This window comes from Ranitomeya imitator, chromosome 6, assembly GCF_032444005.1.
Source record: "Ranitomeya imitator isolate aRanImi1 chromosome 6, aRanImi1.pri, whole genome shotgun sequence".
NCBI classification, from domain to species: domain Eukaryota; kingdom Metazoa; phylum Chordata; class Amphibia; order Anura; family Dendrobatidae; genus Ranitomeya; species Ranitomeya imitator.
Window position 1 is genome coordinate 214,553,787 of NC_091287.1, and position 23,593 is coordinate 214,577,379.

General features: G+C 42.3%; 1 protein-coding gene across 2 annotated transcripts in view; it reads left to right on the forward strand.

Annotated features, from left to right (window-relative positions):
- The window catches only part of LOC138642353 (collagen alpha-2(VI) chain-like), a 668,325-nt gene that overhangs the window by 587,858 nt on the left and 56,874 nt on the right, over nucleotides 1-23,593 (forward strand). For both annotated transcript variants that reach the window (XM_069730466.1, XM_069730467.1), the window contains one exon: nucleotides 11,041-11,076. In XM_069730466.1, coding sequence (XP_069586567.1) covers nucleotides 11,041-11,076 — 36 coding nt within the window. The remainder of the gene's footprint in view (nucleotides 1-11,040; nucleotides 11,077-23,593) is intronic.

The window sequence follows — 23,593 nt, forward strand, 5'->3', positions numbered from 1 at the left end:
TTACAAGATGCCCAGGAATATGTCAAACTGAAAACTGAAATCCTGGCCCGCTCAGGGGTGACTATGTCTGTTCAAGCCCAAAGGGTTCATCACTGGGCATATTGCAGTGATAAGCCACCGTGCTTCCAAATGTTCGACTTACTCCACCTGATGCAGAAATGGTTACAAACTGAGTCCTCCATCCCATCCAAGATGGTGGATTGGGTTGTAATGGACCATTTTATCCATTCCCTTCCTAGGTCAGTACAGACATGGGTGACCCAGGGGGATCCTCGGAATGCGGATGATTTGGTCGGCCTAGTAGAAAGATACCAGGTGGTCGAGAGGTTCCTAAAGAAGCCAGGGGGGGTTCATCTCAATACAGGGGTACCCAGCAGGAGCCTGAGTCCCAAAAAAGGGGTAATAGCGCCATCACTGGGGGAGGCCCGAGGTCCCAATGTCCTGTTCAAGGGGTGAAAAAGACTGCTGGGAAGTACTTGATCTGTTGGTGGTGTCATGGTCCGGGACACATCTCTGCCTGTTGTCCTTTGTTTTCTGAGCAGATGGACTGCAGTCTAGGCTGACACTGCTAATACTTTGCTTATCCTGCTTACAGTGTGGACCATCAGCCTGGGGATGGGCCTCAATCATGTTCTGTGACCGTAAAAGGGGCGCTGGTATCAGGACTATTGGACTCGTGGAGTTTAATGACCCGATAAGTTCTACCCTCCCCCACCAGCTGAATCCAGGGAAACACGTGTGTGTCCACTGTATCCACAGCAATGCCAAGCACTACCCCGTTGCCCAAGTCTGTATAAAAACCCACTGTGGCACTGAGTCCCATGAGGTCGGGATTGTGAAAGACTTGATACACCCTGTGATAATCGGCCGTGACTTCAGCCTGTTTTGGGACTTGTGGGGGAAGCCTGCGATGATAAGTGACTCAGACAGAAACCAGCTCAACCTTGTTCAATCCCCGTCAAAGCCAGAGGTGGAGGAGTTCCCGTTATGTGCCATGGCGGGTGACGAGGATGATGTGGAGGTCAGCGTGGCTAAGGTTCCTGATCTGAGGGTTTCTGGGGAAAATTTTGGCTCTACTCAAATGCGGGATGTTACCCTAAAGAATGCATTCAAAATGTGTCTGTAATTGATGGGGTTACTCAAGACCCGGGGCTGACACCAGATTCCCTCATTTTGCCGTGAATGGCAAGTTGTTATATCGGGTAACCACACTGAGGGGAGATTGTGGAGCAGCTTTTGGTTCCAGGTCCCTACCGGTGGAGGGTGTTAGACATGGCCCATTCACATGTTTTGGGTGGACATCTGGGGGTTCAGAAAACACAGGAAGGAATAATGCAGAGGTTCTATTGGCCGGGGTGTTACAGGGAAATCTTAAATTATTGTAGATCCTGCCCCATCTGCAGATAAATGCTGCTTCTACTCACTTCCGAAGTCTCCTAGTTCTGTTGCCAATGATAGAGGTCCAATTTGAAAGGATTGCCATGGACCTAGTGGGGCCTCTAGTTAAATCTGCATGAGAGCACCAATATATCTTAGTGGTCATGGACTATACGACCCGGTACCCGGAAGTAGTGCCCCTCAGAAACGCCTTGGCCAAGAGTATCACCAGGCAACTGAAGGAGATCTTGACTGACCAAGGAACCCAGTTCATGAGTAAGGTGATGAGACAGACAGCCTAGTAAAGCACTTCAATAAAACCCTGGAGACGATGCTCAAGAAGGTCATTGAGAAGGACAGCAGAGATTGGGACTATCTGCTTCCGTTCCTGCTCTGAGTAGTCTGATGAACTGTCTGCGGCTCTTGGACCCAAAAAGAACACCTTTACTTTCATCAGTGCACACATTTTTTCTCCATTTCTCTTTAGGCCAGTTGATGTGTTCTTTGGCAAATTGTATTGGCTTCAGTACATGTCTTTTTTATCAGTGGGACTTTGCGGGGACTTCTTGCTAAGAGATGAGCTTCACAAAGGTGTCTTCTAACTGTCACAGAATTCACAGGTAACTTGAGACTGTCTTTGATCATTCTGGAGCTTATGATTGGCTGACCCTTTGCCATTCTGGCTATTCTTCCATCCATTTGAATGGTAGTCTTTCATTTTCTTCCACGTCTCTTTGGTTTGGCTTTCCATTTTAAAGCATTGGAGATCATTTTAGCTGAGCAGCCTAACATTGTCTGTACTTCATTACAAGTTTTACCCTCTCTAATCAACTTTTTAATCAAAGTACGCTGTTCTTCTGAAAAATGTCTTGCATGACTCATGTTTCTCAGACTTTCAAGGAGAAATGCATGTACAACATGTTCTGGCTTTAAATAAGGGCCACCTGATTCACACTGTTTCTTTACAGAATGATTAACCTCACTAATTGAACTCCATACTGCTATTAGTTTGCATACCCCCGTTCAATGAATTATTCTAATATACAGACTTAAAAACATGCAGATCACGAATGCCGTCTGTTGGTTTTCTTAGAATCTACCGCACCAACTGGTAAATAGTTTGACATGGGGCAATATAATTTAAACCAAAAACAGTGATCATATTGTACTGCTATTATTTCAACACTATCGTATATAGAAGCTGGGGGGGGGGGGGGCATTTTATGGTGTAAAGAGGACCTGTGGGGCCATCCCATTGCATATAGAGGATCTGAGAGGCTATCCTATCGTATATAGAGAAGCTGTCAGGACATCTTATTGTATATAGAGGAAATGTGGTGTCATCCTATTGTATATAAAAGAGATGTGTGATCATTATACTGCCTAAAGAAGAGCTGTAGGTTCTTCCTTCTATGTATATAGAAGCTATGGGGCCATCCTTTTGCATATAGAGGAACTGTGGGGCTATCCTATTAAATATAGAGTTGATGTGGTGCCATTTTATTGTATATAAAGAAACTGTGGGCCATCCTATTGAATATAGAGGAGCTGTGGGGCAATGCTATTGACTATAGAGTTGCTAGGGTGCCATAATATTGTATTTAGAGAAGCTGTGGAACTATTTATACTATACAGAACTGTAAATAAAAAAGCATATAATAAAAAAAAAGAATAATGTATTGGATTGATGTACATAATTTGTTTTGGGCATGATGTATTATTGCATTGTTTCTAATTGATATGGCCATTGCAATACCTAGTGTACCATGAAAAGCAAGTTGCAAAAAATCCAGTCACCACATACTTGTATGACACTGCGGCACAAAGGGAACTTTGGGGGGGGGCGTGTCCTGGCTGCTGCAATGTGAGGAAGCAGGAGTCTTAAGCTCTCACAGAAACCCTGACAACAAAGCGTCAAAAGTGACTTTGAGACCTTTTTTGCCAAGATTTTGCCTTCAATCAAAAGCCTAACTTCTAAAGCTTAAAATGAGACCAAAACCAGGTCTCTAGGCAAAGCAGAAACCGAGATAGGAAGATCTGAACTTTCTGTGCTAGAAGCACCTCATGGTGACACTGCCATTGTGAGAAGTCTTTGTCTCCCCTCCTGAAGGATTACAACATCTACAGGCTCTCACACACTGGAGCTGAGCAGTGACAAGCAGCTGAAGAAAGAGCCTGTTGCTGGGGATATCCCCAGACACCTCCGGCTGCCAGGAGGATGGCAGTTCGATTATTGCGGCGCAGGACCGTGGGGGCCGCTCCAGAGCCCCCCTCATCACAGCTGAGGGGCCGCTCCGGACGGCTGCAGCGGCGGGAGGGAGACCTTTTGCCGCTGCAGCCATCACTGGAGAGGACACCTCCGTGCCAGATGTGAAGCCGCGACCTGCCGCTAATTACTAGAGGACACAGCAAACTAGGACGCGAGCACCGCAGCACCGCCTTCTCAGGCCAGGATTCGGAGATCTACAGCTAGTCCAGGAGCAACCGTCACCGCAGCCTGAGAGGACGGCACACTGTAGCAGAACCACTGCAAAAGTATCACAGCATTACAGTAGCGGCCGCAAGAACTGGTGCCGGGGACACAGCAGAAGGTAAGACTGCTACAGAGATCACCCCTAGCACCGACGAGCATATTTAAAGCTGGGAGCACGCAGCTATGGAACACTGATAACTTTATTAGCGGAAGCCGCGTTGTGGTATAAATTTGTGTACTGTTTGCCGGAAAATACTGCAATAAGGTGCGGGTAGCAAAGCTGTGGAATATAAATAATTATCTCTGCTGGCAAGGAGCAGCGCGCTGTTAAAGAATTGTGCACTGTGATCCAGAAGGTACTGCAATAGTGAGCGGGCAGTAAAGCTGTGGAATAAACAACTGCTTTCATATAAAGTAAGGGGTATAAATCCTGAGAGGCTAAGACTATATAACAGAGGGGACTTTGGAGCTGTGTACCACCAAAATAACATCAATTAGTGTGCATATAGGCACAAACAAGCTAGAGTGATTATCACATATTGTGGCAGAGCTGGGCAGTGGCAGCAGAGCGGGGAGGTGCACTTAGCCTTGCATAGTGGTAACCTGAGTACAGAAACCTAACATATGTGAAGATACTATTATCACTGTACAAAATAAATCTGGGGAGATCCCACAAAAAGTAACCTATAAAGGGATTGTGGTCACATTATAATCGTAATACTTATTAAATGGAGCAAAGAACCGGAATAAAAAAACACGCTTCCAGATCATATGTGGACATACCTAATTTGCTTAGCCCAGATAAGTCTAGATCCCCACAAAAAGGGGACGATTATAAATCAAATAAAGCAACAGGGTTGCAATCAAGTAACATAAAAATGGCTTTGCAAAAAAGTGTGCCCGCAACACGGTCCAACAGCACAAAAACAAACACAGAAGTGAAAGTTAAAGGTGCCCCTTCTCCACCTGTTGTTATCCCAGCTGGGGTACAGGCGATGGATACTTCCTTGTCAGCAAAAAGATCCGCTTCTGAGGAGCCATTAGTACCTATAGGTAACACTAAAAGGGATCGTCCGGACTCGGACATAGGGGCAGTTAAACCAAATATTCAAGAAGAATTTTTTCAAACCATCATATCATTAATAGATGACAAACTAAATGCCGGATTTGCTAAACACAATTCAATATTTGAAGAAGTATGTGAAGGTTTTGCAAAAAAACTGGAACTGCAAGACTCTAGAATATTCGAATTAGAACAGAAAACGGAGTCCCTAACTACCCAAAACATGGCACTAAAAAAGGAAATAAATGACATGAGGCTTAAAATAGCGGACATTGAAGATAGGAGTCGCAGGAATAATCTAAAAATAAGGGGTATACCGGAGGAAGTAAAACAGTCAGACCTTCCGGACTTTGTAAAAACAGTGTTCAAAAAAGCTTTGCCCGATATCTCAAATCTGGAACTTTGCATTGACAGAGCCCATAGATTGCCTAAACCAAAAGGAATATCAGAGGAGAAGCCTAGGGACACTATTCTCCGCTTACATTTTTACGAGACTAAAGAAAAAATACAGAATTTTGTCAAAGATAAGGGATACCTACCTTTCTAAACATACATTGGATACGCACAGGTCCTTTAAACCTCTGACTGATATTCTCAAGGAGGAACATATCCAATACAAGTGGGGTTTCCCTACAAAGCTTATGTTCCATTATAAGGACATATTCAAGATCATTAACTCAGTAGAGGAGGGTCTGAACCTCTTTAGATCTCAAAATTGACAGAACTGGGTAGTTTTTCTAACCTTTTCTCTCCTTTATAATAGGCTTTAGTTAAAAGTTGGTCTCTAATTAAGGGGGTATTGTGGGAGTTTTATTATACACAAACTTTTCCCCCATTGGATCAAAGGTCCCTTTAGGGACGAAGATCGGTCGATTGAACTGGATTATTTGAAGTTAAACAACACAACTGGTTTTTCTTTTCTTTTTTTTCTCTTTTATTTTCTATATTTCTAGTTCAATCTTGATATTCTTTAGGTATTTAATTTGTTTAAAGTTTTTTTCTTGCAGCATCGTCAACGGTCCACAACATGCAACTGAAATTCATGTCCTACAATGTCAGGGGACTCAACAGTCCGTGGAAGAGGTGTGCCGTCTGGAGGGAGATTAAACAAATGCAGGCAGAAATTGTATGCCTGCAGGAAACAAAGCTCCGAGAAGGTAATCACCCCACATTCTCAAATAAAAACTTCTCACACTGCTTTTCTTCATTGACCAAAGGAAGGAAGGAAGGCAGGAGTGATTACATTGGTTAAAAACACTGTTCCATTCCAACTTATAGAAGAGGTTAAAGACACATATGGCAGATTTCATATTTTCATTTGTCAAATTAACGCGGTAATTTGTACCATCGTAAATATATATGCCCCTAATACAAAACAACTAAGCTTCCTAAATAAGGTTATGAGGAAAATCCATAAATGTAAACAAGGAGAATTATACATTATGGGAGATTTTAATATGGTCCCCGATGGGAAACTTGACTCTACTTCTGCCTCACGTAGTTCCTCTATTAATCTCGACAAATGGATTACCAGTAACGAGTTATTTGACACTTTCAGATGTTTAAACTCTACCTCGAGGGAGTTTTCCTTCTTCTCACTGGTACATAAAACGGAGTCCAGGATTGACCTGTTTCTAACAGAAATATATACTATAACTAAAATAAAAAAAGCCACTATTCTGGACAGGTCAATATCTGATCACTCACCCATAGTAACTGAAGTCATGATTGGACCATATCTTAAAAATTCTGCTTTGTGGAAATGCAATAGTTACCTGCTGAACGTTCCAGAATACAGAGAGGAAATTAAAACCTCATTGCAAAATTATTTCAAAGATAACATAAATGGTGAAACACACCCATTTGTGATATGGAACGCCCACAAAGCAGTAATTAGGGGAAAATTAATTCAGATCTCAGCTAGACATAACGCAAAACAAAGAGAAAAAATTATGAATATTCAGAAAAAAATCAGAGAAAAAGAAAATAATCTTAATAACCCAAATAATGACGCACAAAGCGTTTACAAAGACATACTCGCACTGAGACAACAATTAAATAAAGCTATTATGGAGGACTATGAAAAAATAATTAAGGCATCAAAATTTAAGAACTATTCCGAGACTAATAAACCGACGAAATACATGCTAGCCAAACTTAAAAGAGACAGGATAAATAAAAGAGTAAATAAAATAAAAAATAGTTTGGGGGATATGATCCACCATCCAACAAACATAGCAGAAGAATATGCTACATTCTACCACAAATTATATAACTTAAAGGATGATCCTTTAACCCCCATTTCAGATCCAAAAGAAATTAGGTCATTTCTTAGTAAATTACACCTTCCAACAGTGGAATCATCAGATCTAGATAATTTAACAAAGGCCATCACAGTATCTGAAGTCAGAGATACAATAAAATCCCTTAAACTCCAAAAATCACCAGGACCAGATGGGTTGGTTAATGAATATTACAGGATCTTCTCAGATCTATTGGCCCCTCACATGACTAATATTTTCAACACTGCATCAAGCTTAGGTGTTTTTCCCAAAGAAATGCTGGAGGCAACTTTGAATGATCTCAAAACCACAGAGCAACATCGACGAAATAAAAAACTATAGGCCTATTTCGCTTATAAACACAGACGTTAAAGTTTATTCGAAAATCTTAGCTAATAGGTTAAAAGAAATCTTACCAAAAGTGATAAAACATGACCAATCTGGGTTTATCGAGGGGAGACAAACCTCCGATGCCACCAGGAGATTACTCAACATTCTCAGCAAAATTAACGCCAATGGTACTTCATCTGTCCTGTTGACACTTGATGCCGAAAAGGCGTTTGATCGAATAAATTGGCAGTATCTTAAAATGGTGATGGAGAAATTCGGTTTTGATGATAAATGGCTCACATCGGTATTTGCGCTTTACTCGATACCCAGTGCAAAAATATACATTAACAACAACTTATCAAAATCCTTCCCAATAAGTAATGGAACTAGACAGGGTTGCCCACTGTCCCACCTGTTGTTTGCCCTGGCAATTGAACCCTTAGCAGAAATGATTCGTATTAACAAGTATGTTCTAGGAGTGGACATCGGTAACAACCAATATAAAATATCCCTGTTTGCAGACGATATGTTACTAACTCTAACAGACCCCCACAATTCCATTAAAAACCTCCTGGAAATACTTGAGGAATTTTCTAAAATTTCTCTATTTAAGATAAACAATATTAAATCAAAGATACTCCAACTCAACTTACAAGAAGAAACCATTAATTCAATAAAACAAATGGTAGATTTTACCTGGGAGGAGGAACAGATTTCATATTTAGGAATTACTTTTTCAAAAAGGGTTAGCGAATTGGCCAAGACTAATGGGGAGAACATTCTTTCAGTAATTAATAAAGATTTTCAATCATGGGGTAAAGTGGGGTTATCGTTGATGGGTAGGGTTCTAGCGGTCAAATCAATGATACTTCCAAAAATTCTGTACATCTTTAGAACATTACCTTTGAAGTTTTCTTCAGAATTTTTCAAAAACTGTCAAAAAAAAAATACTGTCTTTTGTCTGGAGTGGGAAAAAAGCCAGAATATCTAGGGACATCCTTTACAAAAGTAAAAGAAATGGTGGATTAGGTCTCCCGAACTTAAAAGCATACCACAAAATTAATTTAATAAAACATAGCCAGGGATGGTTCAATAAAAAAGATAACCCGGTGTGGCTCGATATGGAGTTGTCTTTAAATAAATCTGATTCTTTGGGAAACCTTCTCATTAAACATACCCTAAATTTAGACAAATATAAACTTAGTCATCCGATTATCTCAACCATTCTTCAAGCATGGGATAAATTAGCTAAAATCCTGGGGGAAAAAAATAAAACATTTGGGGAAATTCTACCAATTTCATTAATAACCTCTCTATTCGGACAAAAATTTCCAACATTATGGGAACAAAAGGGAGTAAAAAAATTAGGAGACTTGTTGGCAAACAATAAACTACTAAATTTCTCAGAAATCAAACAAAAATTTAATATCCCTTCATCAGAATTTAATCAGTACCTCATTGTTAAAGAATGCCTTCAGATCTTCATTTCTAAGGCTTCTCCTAAATTCGAACCAATATATTTATTGCTTAGAAATCTTGATCATAAAGTTTTCTGGAGCACTAAGTTCCTATATAATATTTTCAATAAAGACTATACATTTAAAAAGAACAAATACATGAAAAAATGGGGGAAAACACTAGGCTTACAAATAGATGACGAGCAGTGGGAAGAAGCATTAAAAAACACTTATGCCTCTAATATCTCGCTTCCACTCCACGAGACATATTACAAATTAGTTACAAGGTGGTATCTTACACCAGATAGAATTACTCATTTTGGCGGAAGCTCTTCACCGTTGTGTTGGAGGGGATGTGGAAACAAGGGGGACTTACTTCACATATTTTGGTCATGTCCAAAATTAACAAACCTGTGGAAGCAGGTCTCCAAATACATTAGTAGTCTGCTCAATGAGGACTTTGTCCTGACTCCCCAGACGGCTCTTCTGTCAGTGGACATCGAAAAATTACATTACTCAATGAGGTTTGTAATAATCCATATCTTGTTGATAGTTAAAAACAAAATTGCAGCGATGTGGAAGAGCTCTGAGGCTCCGAGTTTCCCTGACGTTGTGGACAATCTTAATCTTCACAATTCCTTAGATCTTAAATTCGCTATAGCGAATGGATGTTTACAAAAATATGAAAAAAAAATGGAATAAATGGAACTTCAGATTCCAAAATCAGTAATCTTTTCGGTGGATTGTGGTGTTGTTGACGATCAAATTAAGACGAGTAACCAAGTTAAAAGTTTTCTTTCTTTATTAGGGCAATTTGTTTCTGGCCTAACTAGGTCAGTGGCCCAAAAAGCAAGGTTATTGCTTATCTGTTAGTTTTGCTCTTTCTTATTTTTTTATTATGTTTCCCCTGCCCCTTCCTCTTCCCCTCCTGTTCCCCTTTTCCCCTTCCCCCCTTCTCCCAACCACTTCCTTTTCTTTAATGTAGATGCATACTAATATTTCACAAATGCATTATATTGGTTTTGTTTAAAAAAAAAAATTGTTAATAAAAATTATTTGAAAAACAAAGGGAACTTTGGCCACAAGTCCTCTGTCATGGTCAATGTCATCATGTAGACCCAGCCTAATTTTAATTATATGGTACATGCACGAATGGGATATTTCTATTTAGCCCCAGTCACCATTTTAGTTTGAGACACCTGCTCTAAAGTAACATTTTACTGCAGCATTTCCAGGTCCCTAAAAATCTCAGCTTAAACCCATGAAATTGGTACAGAAAAGGTAGGGTTTTTTTGTAAAACATTGAGTGTGACGAGCCATTGTACTAATCTAATCGGCAATGCAAAGTAACATCTGGCTGCAGTGTTTTGCACCTAAATATTCCATTTACAATGCAAAAAATGTTATATTTTTCTGAAAAACTAAAAAACATCAAAATGGCTTATTATAAAGCATTATTAGGCCTTAGATACAATTGCATGTTTTGCTCTGGAAGAAGGAAATAATTCTAGAATGTAAGTTGTGCTGGTACATACTGTATGTTAGTAAAAGCAGCAAGAACCTGGACACACAGACCTAACATCCAGCATATAATCTGAAGAGACAGACACATAAGAATGAAATCTGAAGCTACAACGGTTGCAAACTGCAATCAATTGGGTCTGAAAATTAATGCAAATTATGTGAATTTGTTTTAACTAATATTTACACTAACATATGAAAAATCTTTTGTCCATGTCTAAGGTATCCAGAGCCTTTGTATTTTGTTTTTTTGGCTATTGGATGAGCAAAAAACTTTAGCACTGCCATTGAGACTTGAGTGCTTACATCCTGTATGGCTGGGCACTATTGGGATATCAGGAGTGTTTCCTTCTGTCTAAATTCTAGATGCCACAAGTACCAAGTAGTCGAACAATAACAAATGTAACTTTTTTTTTCTTTCATTATGCTTTTTTGGCCTATTTCACTTTTTTAAATTTTTTTATTGGGGACTACCTCCAGCAGAAATGCTGTATGTATATGAATAAGAATGATTTTCTTTATATATTGTTCTTTCAGGGTCCATCAGGAGAACGTGGAAATCCAGGAATAACGGTATTTTACATTGTATTAATGATAATTATGATTTAAACGTTCTGCAAGCTCAGTAAAGTCACTTTAGTACTCCTATTGTTAATTAAAGAAATTGACAGCATACGGGTATTAGGATTGATAATACATAAGATATTTTATTCAGCAAGCAAAATGAGTTTATAAATGAGTTTATAAAAAAATACTTTATCTCTCTAATCTAAAGCCATATGATTTCAATTTAATATGCAAAAAAGTGAAAATGCTAGTGCTGCAACTTCATCACACTCATAATATGGAATTTTCCAGTCAAACCTTAATTTCATAGCTCACAGAGTAATGACCCATTCTCCTTTCATAGGTTCAGAGGCGTATCTGGGGGGTAGGGCAGGCGTCAGGGAAGTGCCAGCAGGCCATCTGATGCGGCGGCCAAAGGTGTCTCCCTGGTGACTGCATTTTGCTGCCTCGTGGACTGGGAGTTGACAGTTCTCTAAGCCAGCTGTCAAACTGACAGCCGATTCAGAGAAGGTGTAGTGCACCGGGTCCCAGTGAACAATTATACTCGCGTCTTTTAGACAAGAGTAAAATTGAAGTTCTGCCCACCTGGTCAGGGCGACATCAGCAGAGTGTTCAAGTCATGTGATCACGCTGCTGATGTCACTCACAGACGCTGCAGAGGTGGAGCTGAAGACACTGAAGATTTATTGTAACGGGGTGGGGGGAGAAATAGGATTTGAGGACACAGTTTAGGGAGAGAGAATAAATAAGATTTAAGGACACAGCTTGGGGAAGGAGATAGGTGGGCGCAGACATAATACGGGGAAGATGAAGCTGGAATATTTTGAGGATATAGTATGAGGAGGGCATGGATTCAGGGGGCACAGTGTAGAGACTGGGTCTATAGGGGCTGTCATGAATCCCACCGTATACGTCAGGGATCCCACCATGCTGCCACCAATATGTCACAGATCCCAGGGAGGATACCTTTATCGTCCCCACTACTAACACTACAAACCGGGGATGTTTGGTTGCTCCTAGTTCCTTCTGAAGGGGATTTATCTATATCCCACTTCCCAGTTCCGGTTTGGAACTTGCAGCTCTCTGGCGCCCCCTTACCCTCAGGTCAGATCAGGTACTGCACCTAGGATAATTAGTCACCAGCAGGGCTGCCTGCTATGTACTGGCTATTGGGTACGCTACAGCGAGGACGATATAACTACTCCCACTAAGGCAGGAACAATAATTATCAATGCCGCCGGTCGCTGCAAAGATGCCCGATTGCACAGGACAAAGTATGCTGCCACCAGCTATGATTTTCCAAGGATTAATGGGTCTGGAACCAACCCAAATCAGTAGCGTAATTCACCTCAGAGGACGCGACAGTTCGTTTAGAGTATGGAGAGACAAGCTAGTAATTTTTATATTTTACTCCAAAAAAAGGTAGGTAGTGTTTACAAAGAATAAAAAGATATTACAAAGGAGACAATATCATATGTACAAAACAGATTACAAATAACTTCCTTCACCCCACTCCCAGCACCCCAATTTATTTAAACCCGGGCCATTGGCAAAGGACAGCTGATGCCCCCAATCCCGGTTACAGTCAGGCTTTTCCCCTGAATAACCTCTTCAGGGTCCTCCAGTTTGGGTCGGATGAGGGTTCATTCAGCCCCGGTGTCCTTGAGGCCTGTAGCGACATGGCCCCCACGGTGATGTACTGCACGTTGTCACAAACCCTTCCCAACCGCCCCACCCACCAAAATAACTGCTGCATTAGGCCCTGGGGCCTTTGCTGGGGAATTCTTCTGCTTCTCTGGACAGTGGGTGCTGATAAGACCGGTCCGCTTGCATAAAAAACACTGGCGAGGGTCGGTGGTATGTCTGGTGCTGTAGGCAACAGGGACAGGGCCTCTGGATAGTTGGTTGGCAAGGGTACTGGCATTGGTTGCAGGCTTAACCCCTCTCCAGCTGGCATTGACTGGTTTCCACACTTCCAATTTATGGTTGGCCTCATAGGCATCGGCAATCTGTGCTGCTTTAGTCACGTCTTTGGGCTCTCGGTCCAACAGTTGCACCTCAACTGGGCACAGATGTAGGAATTGGTCTTTGATCATCAGGTCTCCCAGCTGCTCAAAGGTGGTCACTGACAGTCCTTGTATCCACTGGTTAAAGTGGGTCCTGAGTCCATGCTCCACATCGCTGTAACTGTCGTGTGGGCCACCTTGCAGGCTCCGTAACTGTGTACGGTAAACCTCAGGTGTGAGCTGGTACTTGATTATCAGGGCCTGCTTGATGGCCTCATAGTGCTCATCTTGGTCTGGCGGGAGAGAAGCAAACGCCTCCAGAGCTTTGCCTTTTATCCCTGGGGTCAGGTATCAGGCCCATTGGTTATCCGGCAGCCAGTACTGTTGACATACTTTCTCAAAGGCCAACAGAAAAGTGTCCAAGTCCCCATCCTTTTCCATCACAGGAAACTACTCTGGCCGGGGTATAGGGGTCTGAGCGCTGTTGGGCTTGCCGCTGGACTGGGACGACCTCTGCACCTGGAGTCGGGTTAACTGCAGCTGGTACTCCCACTCCGCTTGCTGCTCGGCTCTCTCCACCTGGGCTCTCTCCGCCTCCCGCTGGGCCTCTCACTCAACTTGGCCCTTCTGCCGGTATTGCTGGATCAGTTGCAGACATCCATCACAGTCATCAGCAGGGAGTTGTTCCATGGCCGCCAGCAGGTTGGGGTCCAATCCGCCCTGGTTGCACGTAGGGTTGGCATTCAGTGGTTGGACCTCTGCGGCAGCACCATTTCCGCTTGGGCCAGCTTCTGCGCCCTCTGCACTCTGAGGGTATGTGCACACGTCCGGATTTTTAGCGTTTTTTTTGCGGAATTTCGCCATAAAAACGCTATAATTCCGCATCAAAAACGCTAAAAATATGTATCCTATCATTTAGAATGCATTCCGGAATTTTTGTGCAGATGGATGCGTTTTTTTCCGCAAAAAAAAACGCAATCCGCAAAAAAAATGAACATGCTCATTCTTTTTGCGGATTTTTTGCGGATTCCCTGATAAAAGGACATTCAGGAAAAAAAAAAAAACGCAAAAATTCCGCGCAAAATCCGCGCAAAAAACGCGCAAAAACCGTGAAAAATCCGCGCGGAAAAAAACGCAAATTTCTGCCAGAAAACTCCGGATTTTGTCAGGAAAATAACCTGACGTGTGCACATTGCCTGAGAGCGGTCTGGAGCGGCTTCCCATTGCACCAGATCCGCGACCAGTTGGTCTTTATTTTTGCCCGCAAAGTCAATCTGCTGTGACATGCACAAGGCAATAAGGGTGTCCTTGGTCTGCTTCTTATCAAAGGTTTCTCCCAGCATAACCATGGTTGCCAAATAAAAGATACGATAGAAAAACAAAGATAAGGGTAGGAGATAATAGCAAGTACACACAATTGTCTCAGGACTAGTAAACACTGAGCTTGCTCTCCAAAACTTATTTGCGCCAAGTCCTTGCAAGAACTCTGCAAGTTTTTAGTGAGAGGAATGCTTGCTCAAGCCAGATCACTAATGCTCTATTATCCCGCGGCTCTGCCACCAATATATCACGGATCCCACCAATATGTCAGGGATCCTGGGAGGATACCTTTATTGTCCCCACTACATACACCAATTTGTCACGAATCGGGGTTGTTTGGTTGCCCCTGGTTCCTTCTGAAGGGGATCTATCTCCGGTTTGGAACTTGCCGCTCTCTGGCGCCTCCTTACCCTTAGGTCAGATTGGGTTCTGCACCTAGGGAAATTAGTTGCCATAAGGACTGCCTGCTATGTACTGGCTATTGGGCACACTGCAGCGAGGGCAATATAACTACTCCCACTCAGGCGGGAACAATAATTACACAGGTCTGCAAAAAAAAATTTTTCAAGAGCTGTTTTGGTTATTCCACGTAATCTTTATGTTTTTAAGTGCGCTGAATCCGAAAATGACCTCCGTTTTGTCAAAGGACATCACGTTTTCTGACAATTTAACTATGTTAAATAAGACAGTACCTCAAAATAAATGAAAACTGGCTCATAAAATTAATTTTTTATTACAAATGTTTCATGAAAATCATTTTTTAACTGCAATGAGCTCACTAAAACACACGAAAATCGATTCTTCTTCCCTGTGAGGCTTTTCTTGGTACATTTACGCTTGTGAGTAGCATCTGGAATGTCTCTCTGAAGCGCCATCATTGTAATAGTCTGCCATCATTGTAATGCTCCATCTTCCCTGGTATCTTCTTTCCATCTCTTTAATGTCCTGGTGGAATCGTTCACCTTGCTCTTCACTCACAGCTCCCAAATTTTCAGGAAAGTTGTCAAGGTGGGAATGGAGGAAATGCACTTTCAAACTCATCAGGCAACCTAAATGCTTGAAATGCTTTCAGCATTCGTCCGACGATTTTTTTTGTAGTCAGGGTCTTGTATATCTTCCAATGCATTGATGTGAAATAATTAATAGTAATTTTGACTTTCAAAACCCTAAGATAAAAAAATACCAAAAATTGAGAAAAATATACTAAATTTGAAGAGAATTTAGCATTTTGTGGCAAATCCTGACGTCCAGGATTTTTTTCAATATTTTTTTCATTTTTAGCACACCAAAATACATGGAAATTAGATGAAAATAATCAAACAGCTTTTCAGTCGCAGACCAGTGTTATCAATGCCGCCGGTGTTAGGGGTCAAGTTCCCGCCTCTGCACAGGGGGAATCTCGGGCCATCTCCACTGCGGTCTCCCATTCTTCTCCTTCCGCAGTGGAGCCTGCTCGGCAGAGATGTCGGTCCCAGCGTCTTGCTAGGTCTGACTCTGTACAAAGAGTTACTGCTGCTTTTCCTGCTTCTGCCATTGAAGTCAGTGCTGGGCAGCGGTGAGCAGATGCTTCTAGGACTAAGTCCTGCTTTTCTCGTTCTGAGCATGCCCAGAGTAAGATCTCTCAGTGGAGATCGAGGGTCACATGTTCAGATACTGCAGCTAAATCCATTGGTCCTTCTAGGAAGGTCCTGTAGGTGCTCAGGCTCTGTAGCAGCTTCTCATTGGTCCTTCTAGTTAGGTCCTGTACGTGCTGCAACTATTTAAGGCTCGCATGGCCGCACGGCCATGCGCTTGTATCTTTCTAAGTTATGTGCTTTGCGCCTGTGTGGTCATGTAAGTCTGTGTTCAGGGACAAAGCTGAAATAAGCCCCTAGAATGCTGGCACCTCCAGCGAGGAGTTTTGTGTGCGTGCATGACCACTGACTGCTCTCATTTGGGTAGTTAGAATGTGCCTTTGTGAAAGTCTAACAGGGCGCAGTGCTTTACTTTCACGGCTACTCTGTGAAGTAAAAGAGCTAGTTCATACCGCCATATAGTGCTGCCGTTTGCTACCAGCAGGTTCTTCTGCACGGTGGATCACGGGCTGCGAATGCATCAACTACAGTAAAACATCCATATTTATTTGGTGCGTTCCGCTATCCCTAACAGCCAGTCGCTGCAATGATGCCCGATTGCACAGGACAAAGTATGCTGCCACCAGCTCCAATTTTCCAAGGATTAATGGGTCCAGAGCCAACCCAAATCAGTAGCATAATTCACCTCAGAGGACATGACAGTTCGTTTAGAGCCTGGAGAGACAAGCTAGTCATTTTTATATTTTACTAAAAAAAAAGGTAGGCAGTGTTTACAAAGTATAAAAAGATATTACAAAGGATACAATATTGTATGTACAATACAGATTACAAATAAAATGCAATTGAAATTGAAAAGAACACTTACATTTCACTCATCATTTCTGATCATGGCAAACCATGTGACTTGGGGGAGGGGCGACATCAAAATGCACTACAGAGCGTCTCTAAGTTAGCTGCCTGGTCAAAGGCTAGTGAAAACTGAGCTCTCAGGGTCTTGTACCATTAGCTTGTGACATCACTGAGTGGGCGGAGCTATGAAATGCACTCCTACTTTCTCACAGGGAGTCAGAGGTATGGAACATTCATATCCACCGTAGCTCCAGGATGCAACCTCATATAGCGACGATGGAATTATTATTGATCTTGTTTTGCGACTAGCATTCTATTGAGACCAAACATGCCCTTTCTAGGCACAGCGAGTACACAGTAATTTGTTTCTTGGATACCAAGGGTATAGGAAATTGGGAAACACACTGGGGGATGGCCCGGTCAACACAGGGACCAAAAATATAACTTCCATAACTCTGTCACTAATTGGAGTCAAGGTATGCCTTACTATTAAGGCTGTACATGAACAATATAGCACATGGTATTCAGACAAAGGATTTGTACACACTCCTGCCTTGGAAAAAGGAGGATGGGGACAGAGTCCCACACTGGAGTTTCAAGTTACAGCTGTATTCAAGGGGGAGGGAGATGGGCTTAGGATTCCAGCCTTTTTCTGGCAGGCAGAGAAAAGAAGGAGGATTGAACTTGCAGCGTGTGTGTGCTCAGCTTTAAGGGACGTAGCAGAGCTCAGTGTGCGTGATCATAGACAATCACATACCTCATGTTCCTGACGGGCGACCTGTGTGAAAGGACAGTGTGAAGAGGTGTCCCAGTATGGAAAGGATGGGGCAGTAGGGAGAGCATCTACTATAAGAGGGACAGTGTGTGGGTCATATTTTGTGCAGGGAATATGGTGAGAGGCAATCATGTATTCAGTGGCATAGAGTAGAACAGATATTTTTATTCAGTAGAATTATAAGGACACTGAAATTTTTAAGAGCATCATATTAGCATGTGCTGCAGAAGACTGGAGAAGATGGAAGTCTGCAGTAGCTGTGGCTGTGACAAGACATCATGGCATGTGGACAAGATGAAGAAAAGGATGACTCCAATCAGAGATTCAATCATATATAAGGTATCAGGATGTAAAAAATTTTTTGTGATACTGAATTATCATATTTTTATTTATGTTAGGAGCATTAAAGGGGTTGTTCACGTTTGTGAGGAGTCTGCAGTCATTCTATGTGACTGCAGACGTCTGAATTCTCGTAGTGCCCACTGCACGCTGTCATGATTCTCTGATGTCAGCATTATACATACTGTAAATGCTGTCACATGATAACTAGACATGTGTGGCCTCGCTCAATGAAAATTAATTGCGTGACGTCGGACATGTCTAGTCAGAATGAGGCCAGAAGTATACAAATCTAATACTTTGTGCTCACATCGCCGACCACTCTTGTCGCCGGCAAGGGAGAATCCTAAGAGTTTGCAGTGCATGTGCTGTAAGAATTCAGAAGCATGCAATCACATAAAGTGACTGCAGACTTTCTTTTCAAACCTGGGCAAGCATATTAACTATAAAATGAAGCCCTGTAGCATGCCAATCCTAACAGCGTGTAATATACTTACTGTCAGGATTCAGCTCTGCTTGTGTGGTGCCCCAGGGTCCTGGTCGTCAGAGTAACATTGCTTTCCTCACGGGGAGATTGAAGGCAAGAAGGGATAACTGTAACCAGGTTCCACAAACATGCAACACATTCACACTCCAGGCCACCAGGGGGAGCTTTTGAACCTATCTACTAGGTGACTCTATATATATATATATATATATATATATATATATATAGTAGTCTGTAGGCAAAGTCGGTCAGTTCTTGCCAGGAAAAAGACTGGACCAGTCTGAGGCAGAAGAGGGTTTACGGAGCTGCGTAGCCGCAGTGCAGCAGTTCCTGGAAATATACATTCAGAAAGCCGAATATATTGCAGTGAACATGCAGGAGAGCAAAGCACAGGAGAGGATACCAGGGGGAGACCAGCCCCAAGCAGGCTGCCTCCTTCTGAGGCGCAGAGACCGGTAGCCGGAACACTGAGGATCGTAAGGCTCTCCATGACATACATCAGAGACCGACAGGACTGCTGAACTCCACGTTCCCTGTCTTCCTTAGTGCCCAGGAGGCACGGTAACACCCTTAGAGGCTGGGGCGTGCTAGATTCCCTGTGATCTGGTGCCCTGGACTGTGGCTGCCTGAAGTCGACAGTAAACAAGGTAAAGAGACTGCAACCCTGTGTCCTCATTCTTTGCTGCGCCATTCACCATCTTCCATCTACACACCGGGAGCCCTGGGGATACACTTCACCTGTGGGAAGTTATACCATCTAGCTGCCATAGCATCACCCCAGAGGACCCCTAAAAGCAGCGTCGGTCCCCACTGACCGAATACCACAGGTGGTGTCACGAACATAAACTTTATTCCCTTTAAAGACCTTTTCCTTTTACATGGGCGCCCAGGGCCACGGACCCGGTCACCACCGTGACATCCCCCTGTGAACTCAGGACCCGATACCGAGTACCCCACGGCCCTGGCGGGCAACTCATTCTCAGGTGCCATCAGTCATCACATGGCCACTTCACTCATATGCAATTGTTATACAGCAGTGTTCAAAATAATAGCAGTCCAATATGACTAACCAGATTAATCACTGTTTTTGGTATATATTATATTACCACATCAAAAACAATGATCAAAGACAGTCTCAAGTCTTACCGGTGAATGCTGTGACAGTTAGAAGCCCGTGTGAAGCTAATCCTAGGAAGAAGTCCCCGCAAAGTCCCACTGTTAAAAAAAAAAAAAAAGACAGAAGACACCTGTGTGAAGCTAATCTCTTAGAAAGAAATGCCCACAAAGTCCATGGTTAATAAAACACATGTACTGAAGCCGATAAAATTTGCCAAAGAACATTTCAACTAGCCTAAAGAGAAATGGAGAAACATTTTGTGGACTGATGAAAGTAAAAGCGTTCTTTTTGGGTACAAGGACAAATGCAGACATAGACATTGCTGTTTTTTTTAGAACAGCCCAATGTTCATTTTGTTGTTATTTCCTGTTTAGTAGTTAAAAATTCTATACATTTCTCTTCATGTTTTGAATTACAAAACAGTGTGCGATGTTCCCAATACATGGAAATAAAAACTGGTATAAATATTTTGTGAATTACTCATGTTTTTGAACACACTTTTGATATTTTGAACACTACTGTATATTTTTATTTATTTATTTTACTCACTTATATAACACCATTAATTTCACTGTGCTTTACAGACATTATTGGCACTGTCCCCAATGGGGCTCACAATCTAGAATCCCTATCAGTATGTCTTTGGAAGAAGTGATGAAACCGGAGAACCTGGAGGAAACCCACGCAAACACAGGGAGAACATACAAACTCCTTGCAGATGTTGCTGGCAGACGAGCAGTAGTCAGATATTGTGTCCTATAACATGACACTGTCATGGTTTTACCACAACAGAGAGGAGCCAGAAGAACAAGGGGTGTCTGATATTTCCTACTCCTGCATGGATTAGACGCACTTCACCTTCATATTAAACAGTGCAAGTTTTTTTTAGCAGTGCAGAGGTTAATCTGCTCAGCTGAGAGCTCCTGGAAGCTTTCCTGCATTAAAGCTTTCAGCTGTGCACTGTTAGCCACTCCCATATCCTATATAAACTGGGTCCTGTTTAGCACTCATTGTCAGAGATAGCTTATGCTGCATGGCTGGAGGTTGTTGGTGGTTGTTATTGGAGAAGGGTTTGGGGGATTTATCTGTGACTGTTACTAAGTTTTGAGTGTGTGATAATTTCCTTTCTTCTCCTACTTTGATTTAACCCCATCCTCCACTCCCCGATGCATTCCTCTATTGTTTGTGTGAATATATTTTGTATTTTTCATTATCCCTCTTCATATTATCTTTGTTAGTCTGGTTGGTGGATTATGGCACACTGCTACTCCACTCTTCCCTGGGTGAGGGAAGGGTACAGACTGAAGACGGATTCAGAACCTAAGGCAAGATACATGACCCTGGTATCTTCACCATCGGAAGTAATCTGGGGAACATGGAGCCCCTAGCGTTATGGACAGGGAAAGGGACTCTGGTAATGGAACACCCAACAACAGAGTCATAACAGACACGGTCTAATTCCGAGTCACACGGATTTTCAAATTCATCCCTTCTTCACAAAACCCCACTGTGTCTTTATAAAATAGCTCTTAGATGGGTATTATAACTTGATGTCAATTAGAGGAGCTGTTCTTATGCACAAGATTTGGAAGTGCTCTCAATTGGACTCCTTCTGGATAGGAGTGTTTAACCTTATGTATGAGGTATAAGGTATGAGATAATATGCCTCTCCAGTGATGTGCCTTTCATGGTATTGGGGGGAGGGTGCTGAGAAAAATGATGTGTTTACAGTAGGCCTGCACAACATATGGGCCGCATGGGACCCGACAAATGATGTTGTATGGCCCACGGAGCTATCTCGATTGGGATTGCTCCTTTTCCTTATACTCAAATGTATTTGCGCCTTCGGTGGTACAGGAACAGTGCAGCGCTAGTCAGTCTCAGCTCTGACATGCAGCAGCGTGATGAGGCCATCCATCCAACAGCTGTCGGCTCTACACTATAGCTGACAACTTGCTGCATCAGCCACGATCAGTGTTTGCACCGTCCAAATCTGTTTAACTCCTTAGATGCTGCTGTCAATAGTGACTACATCATGTATATGGTTAACATAGTGTGGGCGCTTCCTCTTTATCCCAATTGGTGACCTCAGAACATGATTATGTTGTCCTGATGTTTGTCATGGCAATTCATGACCAAATAGCGGCCTTATAATCTGCCGGCTGTTGTAACCTGTTCAGAAGTTAGCAACATTTAGCTGGTAAAAATACACTTTTTCATTTCGGTCATGCCACTTTGCATTAATTCCTGAAAATCACCTGAAGGCTTAATAAACTACCTGACTGCAGTTTTCAATATTTCAGGGGGTGCTGTTTTTAAAATGGTATAACTTTTGGGGGTTTCCCAATATGTAGGACCCCTAAAGGCACTTCAAACCTGGATAGGTCCCTAAAAAAAATAAATTTTGTAAATTTCCTAGAAAAAATTAAAAATGACTGCTACATTTTTAAACCTTCTAAAATGCTAACAAGATAAAAGAACATTTTACAAACGGTGCTGATGTAAAGCAGACATGAGGGAAATATTATTTATTCATGTTTTGCTGTGGTATGACTATCTAACTTAAAGGGATAATCATTCAAAATTTGAAAATTGCTGATTTTTTAACATTTTTCTCAAATTTGGATATTTTATATAAATGAGCACAAAACATATCGACTATTATCATAAAGTATAATGTCTCACGAAAAAAACAACCTCAAAATCACTGGGATTTGTTGAAGCGCTCCAGAGTTATTACCAAATAAAGTGACACTGGTCAGATTTTAAAAATTTGGCTGTCACTAAGGGGTTAATCTAAAATGTAAATAAAGAGACATACTTCAACACAGGTAGGTGGTCAAGAGTAATAAGAGGCATGCATATTCATGTGCATATATATCATTGCTGTTTGTGTGCATTTACATTGTACTAATTAATATTTAAAAATAAATGTTCCTATAAATTATCTAATTAAGAAAGAAGGAATTTACTAATAAAGTGACTATTCAATGTAAAAAGATCTATGAGAAATACCAGAAGACATATGAAGTGAAATCACAAGATAAAGCCAAGATAAAAAGTAAGGAAGGAATAAGACAGGCGAGACTGTAAGGACATAGCAAATATTGTGACGAGGAAACAGACAATTCACAGTGAGCCGCTGGAAAATGCAAAATAACCTCAGATTCAGGTGAGCTCTAAGGGTACCGTCACACATAACGATATTGTTAATGATATCGTTGCTTTTTGTGACGTAGCATTGATATTGTTAACTAAATCGTTATGTGTGACAGCGACCAACGATCAGGCCCCTGCTGGGAGATCGTTGGTCGCTGGGGAAAGTCCAGCACTTTATTTTGTCGCTGGATATCCCGCTGACATCGCTGAATCGGCGTGATGTTGTCACTGGTAACCAGGGTAAATATCGGGTTACTAAGCGCAGGGCCGCGCTTAGTAACCCGATGTTTACCCTGGTTACCGTTGTAAATGTAAAAAAACAAACACTACATACTTACATTCCCGGTGTCTGGTCACGTCCCTCGCCGTCAGCTTCCCGCAGTGCACTGACTGGTGAGCGCCGGCAAGCCGTAAAGCACTGCGGTGACGTCACCGCTGTGCTTTCCGGCCGGCGCTCAGTCAGTGCTGGAAGCTGAAGGCGAGGGACCTGACCAGACACCGGGAATGTAAGTATGCAGTGTTTGTTTTTTTACATTTACAACGGTAACCACGGTAAACATCGGGTTACTAAGCGCGGCCCTGCGCTTAGTAACCCGATGTTTACCCTGGTTACCCGGGGACTTCAGGATCGTTGTTCGCTGGAGAGCTGCCTGTGTGACAGCTCTCCAGCGACCAAACAGCGATGCTGCAGCGATCGACATCGTTGTCGGTATCGCTGCAGCGTCGCGTAGTGTGACGGTACCTTAAAGGGCCAAGGAGCAATCACATTCATCTGTACTGATATTATAGCCCCAAACATGTTGTCGTGAGTCATGACATGGAAACTATAGGTGGACCAAAAAAAAAGCGAGAGAGGTACCATTGGAAAGCAGGAAAATGACGGTGGTCCATGGCTAA